Source organism: Drosophila gunungcola, unplaced genomic scaffold (assembly GCF_025200985.1).
Source record: "Drosophila gunungcola strain Sukarami unplaced genomic scaffold, Dgunungcola_SK_2 000064F, whole genome shotgun sequence".
Classification (NCBI taxonomy): domain Eukaryota; kingdom Metazoa; phylum Arthropoda; class Insecta; order Diptera; family Drosophilidae; genus Drosophila; species Drosophila gunungcola.
The window spans coordinates 334,764-343,082 of NW_026453227.1; the positions used below are offsets into that span (position 1 = coordinate 334,764).

At 37.2% G+C, this 8,319-nt stretch overlaps 1 protein-coding gene across 1 annotated transcript; it reads right to left on the minus strand.

Annotated features, from left to right (window-relative positions):
• Positions 1-2,105: 2,105 nt before the first annotated feature.
• On the minus strand, positions 2,106-5,599 carry LOC128264285 (probable cytochrome P450 6v1). Its single transcript, XM_052999689.1, has 3 exons — positions 4,783-5,599; positions 2,880-3,698; positions 2,106-2,538 (listed from the first exon to the last, which is right to left on the minus strand). The coding sequence occupies exons 1-3, from the start codon at positions 5,248-5,250 to the stop codon at positions 2,263-2,265; spliced, it is 1,563 nt and encodes a 520-aa protein (XP_052855649.1). The 5' UTR covers positions 5,251-5,599; the 3' UTR covers positions 2,106-2,262.
• Positions 5,600-8,319: the final 2,720 nt, after the last annotated feature.

Genomic DNA, 8,319 nt, shown 5'->3' on the forward strand with positions numbered 1-8,319 from the left:
GAAAAAGTATTCCCCAATTCATCTCCTAGAATTGTTTTTCTTTTTTTTATAGCTTGCTATTGGTTTGTAAAAATTGTTATTACAATTTAGTATGGAAAATATTTTTTTTAAATACACTTTTGTAAACATTTTAAGAAATTTTAAAGTAACCAACTAAATTTTTTTTTTTTGCTAGTTTCGTACATGTAAAAGTGGGATAAAATATTTAAAATCACTTATTTATAATTACTATTTTTCCTGTCCCTAATTTTCTGGAAACATGATGAATTCTTAGCAATCGAAGTGTTTTATTTTCATCGGATCCAGACGCTGGTTATACCCTATAACCTCAGATTTGTGTTAATTTTGATTGACCACAAATAAACTATTTGCAACCGGTTTTGCACATATATCGAATGATCGTACACAATTTGAACTTGGACTTTAAGCTTTGCGGGGGAACTGCAACAGGTTAAGCAACGTTCGCTGACTAGATTCCTAGATCGATTTTATAATTAATTATTAGGTCCATTATTTATTTATTTTTTTAACGTCATACGTTTTCATTAGCTCGATTTCAATGCACTAGCCACATAAGTTCAACACATAACCTTTCTAATCTTGAGGTTCTTATATAAATATTAATTAATTAATTAAGACAATTTTCTTCTGTTTTCCTCGTTTAATTTCAACGTTTTGCCTATGTTCATTTTTGTATGTAGAAAAAATTAAAAACCTAAATTTTAATGTAAATTATTGGAGATAAGAATCATAAGCTTATAAGGGTGTACCACTTCTGGATGGGATTTTAATTATAAAAAATTATAAATATGAAAAAAATGCACCCAAAATAAAAAAAACAAAATCTTTAGGAGTACATTAAACAAACATATTGGATTTTAATTGGCAAAGTAATGGGAAGTTATCAGTCGATTTTTGTACAACTTGTTTGAAAATAGAAATACAATTTTATTAACTACCTATAAATATATTACTTAATTAAAAAAAAAAAATTATTAAAGAATTATTGACTTTCACTTTCCCAGGGAGCTTTTTTGGCGGTCCACTCTAATCCACGCGAACTCTAGACGACCACAAAACTGAACTTTGTTTATGAAGCTCTCGGGTGGGCGATGACGATGACGTAGCCGGCCTGCCCCAGCCCCAGCGGATCCGAGACCGAAACACGAATCCGAATCCGAATCCGAGTCCGAGTCCGAATCGAAATGATCAGGCCACCGGGCAAAGGCCTCCGAGGCCCGGCCGACTGATAAGTTATCAGCGGAACGAACCGGAACGGAACGCCCCGGGCACTCCCCCGTCGACCCCCTGTCAATATATATTAAATAAAAGTTCGCCGAGGTGGCTTGTGGAGAAAAAAAAGCCCAAGAATTATTTACCAGACGATGGGGGCACTGCTCCCGCTCAGTGCGATAAACTCTCACTTTTATTATACTTTTAGACTAAGGGCAAACGAGATAAATTCGAGTTTAACCCCTAAAACAGGGGCATACGTAGTTTATATATACGTACGTGTACATAGTTTAGTAGTACACACTTTAATTGGGTCATAAATTGTAAAAAAGTAAATAATATCCCAAATGTATAATTAGTATAAGTTCGTTAAGTTTTTTCTAAATATATAAAATCACTGCATAAAAAGCCAACATAATTAAAACTTAAAATACTTTTACAACGAATAAAAAAAAACAGTAAAAAATAAACAGGGTATATAAAAAAAAATTAATTTAAAAGCTTAATTAATGGTTGCAAGTTATGAAGGAAAAAAGTGTCAGGCTATTTAGCTTGATTTATAATAAAAATAAAATATTATTTTTAAATAAATATAAAGCTTTGAAAATATTGTAAGGCTGCGAAAATAAATCTGAAAAGTTAAATTTATATCTCTTCATCTCCTAAGCAACGTAGAATATTAAAGAAATCAACATAAGTGTTTTCTTTTCATTGTTTTTACTGATAAGCAGGTTTCAGGAGCATATGCTTATACTCAAATATCTATGGCTTTTTCGGGCAGATTTCACTATTTACTACTATTATTTTGAGCACAGTCGTATCACAAATCATCCGTAAATCAAGAATCATCCGTAAGTAAGAACTCAATGGGATAGGTTTTTAGAAAAAAAAAAAAGATCGTAGCAAAGTTTATTTGAGGCAGGCCGAAGTATTTACAAGACGATGACGACGATGGGTTGGCCCTGCTGCCGTCCCACAAAATAATGCTGCTGATATCGGATGGCGAAGGGCGGATGGGATCGTTGGTGGCTATAAACAGTCGACCTTGAGGTAAATGCGTTGTTCGCTGGCCAGCAGCGCGAACTTGGCGTCGAATCGAATGCGCTCCACGGTGCGGTCGCAAATCTCGACGCGGTGGCGGTGCAAAAAGAAGACTAGGCCCAGCTTGATCTGCAGCAGACCGACTTGCATCCCGATGCAGTTGTGCGGCCCCGCCCCAAAGGGCAAGTAGGACATGGGCGCCTGCAGCGGCTTGTTCGTCGCACTGAAGCGTTCCGGATCGAAGCGTTCGGGGTCCGGCCAGTACTGCAAAGGAAACAAGCACATTTGTATTATTTAAACCATACACGATATACCCCTATTGCTCATAAACTGAAGAGTAAAGAAGACATTTAGACTTGCTTTCTTGTGTTTTTTTTTTTTTTTAATTTAGAAACTACATTTAATTACCATGACTATGAGAAGAGCAAATTATAACAGAAATAGCCAGATAGCCACCTATGATCAGTGTCGAGCTATTTCCATTCGAGCAACAGATAACGTTAAAGTCACATAGTATTTTAAAAGCAAAATCCATTTAATTGTATTAGTAACAAACAAGTGTTTGTAAACAAAAATACTATTCCTTTTTCCCTTGAAATACGCACCTGAGGATCATGATGTATGGCCAGATTGGATATGAACACGGGCATTCCACGGCGTGCATAGCACTCGGCATGGGGCCTCAGCGAGTAGAAGCGCTTCTTGTTGATCGGCGTGCACTCGCGCTCCAGAAGCGGCACGATCGGATACTTTCGCAGCGTTTCCTCTACGACCATGTCGAGGAACTCCATCCGGACGAGGGCCTCGTAGGTCAGCTTGCCATTGGGGCCGTCGGCAAAGGCTTCGCGTATTTCGCGTCGCAAACGCGACTGCATCAGCGGCTGTTTGGCCAGCTCGTAGAGGGCAAAGGACATGCTCGCCGAACAGGTTTCAATGCCCGCCACCTCAAAGGAAGCCGCCTGGGCGGCCAAAAAGTCGCGATGGTGCGTGAAATGCGACTTGTCCTGCTGCAGAGCCGCCTCCTTCTTAAGCGTTAGCAGCATCTCGATGAGATCGTTGCGCAGATCGCCACCACGTTCCCGCTCCTCGACCACCAGCTGGATGACTCGGCGCAGGAATTCCGCATGCGGCTCTGTAAAAAGTTTGGGCCGCAGCAACGGCACCAATTTTGGCAGGTAAAAGATCACAAACAAGTCGATTATTCGACGGACATTCGGCCGAAATAGATCCTGACAATGTGAACCGATCTCCGATTGCGTATTCCGCAGGCTATACGATCTCAGGCCGAAGGCGATGCTGGCAATCATATCGGTGTTGTACAGATCGCACACATCCTTGATGCTAACAATGGCACCCCGTTCGGCGTCTCCGCGTCGCAAGTCTCGGGTGAGACGCTTCAGATACCACTCCAAATCGCAGCCGATCTAGGGTTATATAGCCAGGATATAATATAGAATAGACAAAAGAAAATATAGCATCTGTGAGGGCAACCATACTTAGTCGTAAATCAATTCCAAAAACGGAGCATGTGTGAGCTTGATATTGAAATTCAGCTATTTTACCGCTTAAATTAAATACCAAATATATACATGTATGTGCACACATACATAAACTAGAACAAATCTATTAAAGTTGTTTCGACAAACATATTTAGCTGGCAGATTAAGCTTTGTCATGGGAATTTGCATTATCAGAATGATTAGTAATTTTTGTTTTTGTTTTGCTTCGCCAATCGTTTTTGCTAGAGTCATTTCGGTGTCCATTTGCATAAAACTTTTGGTTTTGTGATAAAATATAGAAGCACCAATAGTTTGGAGCTATTTATGGTTTTCTTGGTTAATAAAGTGATAGTGGTTGACCTTTGATAAGATAGCCTGTCAAAGAAATAAGTCGGTAACAATAAACGAGTTTCGTCTGATAAGACCAAAAAAGAAAAAAAGAGACTCTCTTTTATCAGCCTACAAATCGTCTTTGATTGAAACTTATACATGTATGTACATATGTTCTAAAAAAAAAAAAACCCCAACCGATAAAATTCACAAATCGAACCTCAAGTTTTCTTAGGGGAATATTTTGTGGGCCAGAAATGATTCATAAAAGTTTAAATTAAAAATTATTGTTATAAAATAAAAAACGTCTTGAATACATAGAGACATTTTTTTGTTTGACCTCTTAATTTTTGTGAAGTTTAGAAGAAAATTTAAAACAAATATCTTAATGAGTTTGTAATGTAAAAGTATAAATGTATATTAAAAAAAAAAGGTATACATCTATTTTTTTTAATAGTCAATGTACTTCTCCCCAATATAGATATGCATTTGTAATTATTTCTAAAATAGCTAAGTATGTAATCTCATAGTACTGGCCAAACTGATCCCCCAAAACAAATGTACATATGCTTTGTAGCCATGTGTAGTTGTTCGAAACATGTGACGTGGATCTTGGGACTGGGGAATGGGGAATGGGGCCTTGGAACCGGCCGGTTTACTGGGTGTCTGGGTGACTCACCTCCTCCATCAGCGAGAACATCTGTTTGAGCTTGGCGCCGGCGAAGGCGGGTGCTAGCCTGGTGCGGATCTCGCGCCACTCGGGTTGTTTGGCCAGGAATAGCGATAGGGCTCCCATTTTATCGCTGCGCCCGTCGCACTTGGCGAACCGATTGGAGAAGCTGACGAAATCCTCGACCAGGACCGTTCGCACCAGTTGCAGGTCGCGGATGAGGAGGGCTGGCTGGTGGAACAGGTAGATGCCCACCACGGGCTCGTTGCGGAATCGCTCGTCAAAGTAGAAGCGGCGCAGCTGCAGGGCAAAGGACTCCTCCAGGCGAAGGACTCGGCTCAGATTGCCCAGCAGGTGGGTGGGCTGGACGAACTTCACCCGACGACGCTGCCAGTAGACATAGGTGCGACGGGACCAAATGAACACGGCCGTCAGGATCGTCACAATCGCCAGCAGGATGTTTGTGGAGTACACCATCCCGGCGTCGGGATCTGGGTCCAAGTTCGGGTCCACCGGCGGATAAAAATTGGTGTGGGGATAGGGGTATGCCGTTAGCGCCTTTATTTCTCCGATTTTGACGGTTTTATTTGATGGAGGGTGCAAGGTCCCAGGAGCTTTCAATTGAATTTCTTTTTTATTTTAGTTTGTTTTACCGGCTTAATGTTCTTCGAAGAACTTAACAATAGTTCTTTTGTTATTTTAATTTTTAGGTATTAAAATGTTTTCCTGTGATCTTTTGATTTTAATAATTTTTTGGCCTAGTCTTTCATTAAGTTTAAATGCAATGTCTTTTAAAACTTAACTGATCGTATTTAATGGTATTTCTCGAAAGATCCTTTGATTTTATGTTTTTTTATTATTTTTTTTTTTTTTCTAATGTAAATTACATAAATTTTTAATATTTTAGGGGTAATTTTATTAGTTTTATTTCTAAATTTTGATATTTGTTGTGCTTTGTGTTGGTAGCGGTCCTTTAGAATTATTTGTTTTAAATTTGTATTTAATTTAAAATGATTTTTAAGTGTTTTTTCCGATTGCTTTAATTTAGTTTATTAAGTAGCGATTTTTTTTTAAGTGTTCGAACTTGTTTTTCTTTTAATTAAACTTAAAGCATTTATTTGTGTTGTGATGTATGTGATTTTTTTTTCTGTTGATTTTAATTGTTTATTATTAAATTCATCTGCTCTCGGCCTTTATTGCTCGTGGGAAGCTCCGTTTTTTTTTTTGTTTATTTTACTTTTTTTACTTGGAAATTTTTTTTCTTTTAAATTATAAAAAAAATCGTTTAAATTTTTCCTCCAACTCTTCAGTTATTTCCTTGAAAATCATACGCTTTCGTTTTCTTTTTTAAGAAGTTTGTTTAAATTTCGATGCCGCTCCCCTTCTGCTTAGTGTATTTACTTTTTTTTGTATTTGCTTATGCTCTTCTTTTTCCTCTTTTCTTTACGTTATTTCCTTTTGCATTATTTTATAAAATTCTATTTTATCTAATGGCTTTTATAAAAATGCTTAATTTGCCGTATATTTTTGGTAGTTGCCTTTGTCTTCTGATTCCCTCTTAGATTTTGTTTTTGCCGTTAGTTGTTCTTTCTCTTTGCTTTGTGTGTTTGTTTTTGCTGCTCCTTTTTATTGCTCTTTTGGCTGCAGTTGTTGTTTGGTCAGAAATCCTCGCATTTTTGTTTTTCCTCGGCGTCGCGCGATTTATAAATAAATACTTAACAAATTATATCACATTTGAAACAACTACAAAAAAAACGTGTGTACAAATACACCAACAGACAAAAAAAAAGAATTAAATGCACAAGAACGCGACGTCAAAACAAATGAAAGAGGAGGAAGAAGAAGAAAAAGCCACGCCGTACGGGAAGAATAAGAAGAGGAGCACGAAGAAAGGGAGAAAGGGCGAAAGCGCGAAAAAAAAACGAATTACAATTACAGATTACGGATTACAAACAATAAGTCTAAAATTATAAATAAATTCGCTGGCTGGCCCATCAAGCGACGCGTTTTAACTGACGCGACGTCGATTTATTAACCGCAAATTTGCGTTTGCGGGAGGTGCAAACAAAAAAACAAAAAGCGCGAGAGAGAGAGATCAAAAAGAATAAGAAAAAACCGAGAGAGCGCTTTTGTTCCAATTCTCTCAGAGAACTATTTTGACATGGCGAAAAAAAATTCGTCTTCTTCTTATCTCTCTTTGTTGGTGCGGCTCAGCTGTTTTGCGAAATGGAAATATCGATAAAGCGAACGGAAGAAGCAACACTGCGAAAGCCGGCGCCAAATTCAAAAAGCTAGCTCAATAATTATAAGTTGATCGTCGTTTAGATAAACAACAATTTCGTTTTCTTTCTGTGATTCATATAAGCAGGTAAGTAAATCTTTCAATTCGAAAATTTTTAGTAACACATATTTGTAAATAAACACAGAGAAATTTTTTTAATTTTTTCATAACATTTTTTGTTATTCAATTAAATATTCTAGTCTTAACTTTTGTTACCTCGACAAAAGTCTTTTTCAGTGGGGGTTAAATAAGTTTTCTCCCAGATGTACAAAAAAAGGAACACTTTAAGCAACAAATTGGCGCACCGAGGAAAAAGGAAAGACCATTTACAACAATTGACAGAAATTTGCACTTGCTGCGGATGGGAAACTTTAACTTTCACTCCGCGATCCCTGTTCCTCATTTTCCCCATTTCCACTTGTCTTTCGCCCTCTGGAAAAGTGTGCTGAAGTTACAAATGTGCAACATTTCCGGTTGTTTGTATGTCGTCTACTTTTGGGACACCGAAAACTGTTGGCCACATTGATGGCGCACATCGGTGGGCTAAAAGAGTTTGGTGGGGGTTAAGGGGGCAACAAGGGGTTTAGTCTTGCTTTGATTAAATTTCACGCACGACCGCACCGAAAGGGGTTTTTTTTGGCCAACAAAAAAGGAAACTGATTTCGAGATTTTCCGGGCCTTACCTCTTCGGAAAATCACGCGTTGTAGTTCGAATTATATTTTAACCCTTGGATGTGTAATAGATAGGTTTCTAATGAGGTTTTCTGAATGCCTTTAATATTTGTTTTATAAAATATTCTATTTTGTTGGTATCCATTTTCCCTGGAAGAAAATTACAGGTTTTTGTTAGATTAATTTAATTCAATTTATATAATTTTGTAATACATTTTATAAAAATGTTCGATTTTACAACTCAATACATAATTTGTTTCATTTTGTAACTCATTAAAATGTATAAATTTGTAATAGAGAGTTAAATAATTTTTAAAATCGTTATTGTAAAATGTTGTTATACTTTTCCTCTTTAAAGATCATAAATGCTTAATTAATAAAAATATTTTCAAAATGTATCTGCATTCGATTTCATCATTGGCTTTTAGCGAATATTTATGAAATGAACGCGTTAATAATAATAATAATAATAATAATAATAAGAAAATGTCATTTTGTCTGGGGTAACCTTTGAGATCGATTTTAAAATAGCAATATGCAATCGCTGGCGGTGCGTCAATAATCGCCTGTGCTTATGCACACAACAGCTCTGC

What these genes read in the sequence shown, in the direction of transcription:
- LOC128264285 (XM_052999689.1), bottom strand. Translation starts at nt 5,250, where the DNA reads ATGGTGTACTCCACAAACATCCTGCTGGCGATTGTGACGATCCTGACG. An exon ending in TGTTCTCGCTGATGGAGGAG is followed by an intron (nt 3,699 to 4,782) that starts GTGAGTCACCCA and finishes ATATAACCCTAG; the next exon opens with ATCGGCTGCGATTTGGAGTG. An exon ending in CCATACATCATGATCCTCAG is followed by an intron (nt 2,539 to 2,879) that starts GTGCGTATTTCA and finishes TTTCCTTTGCAG; the next exon opens with TACTGGCCGGACCCCGAACG.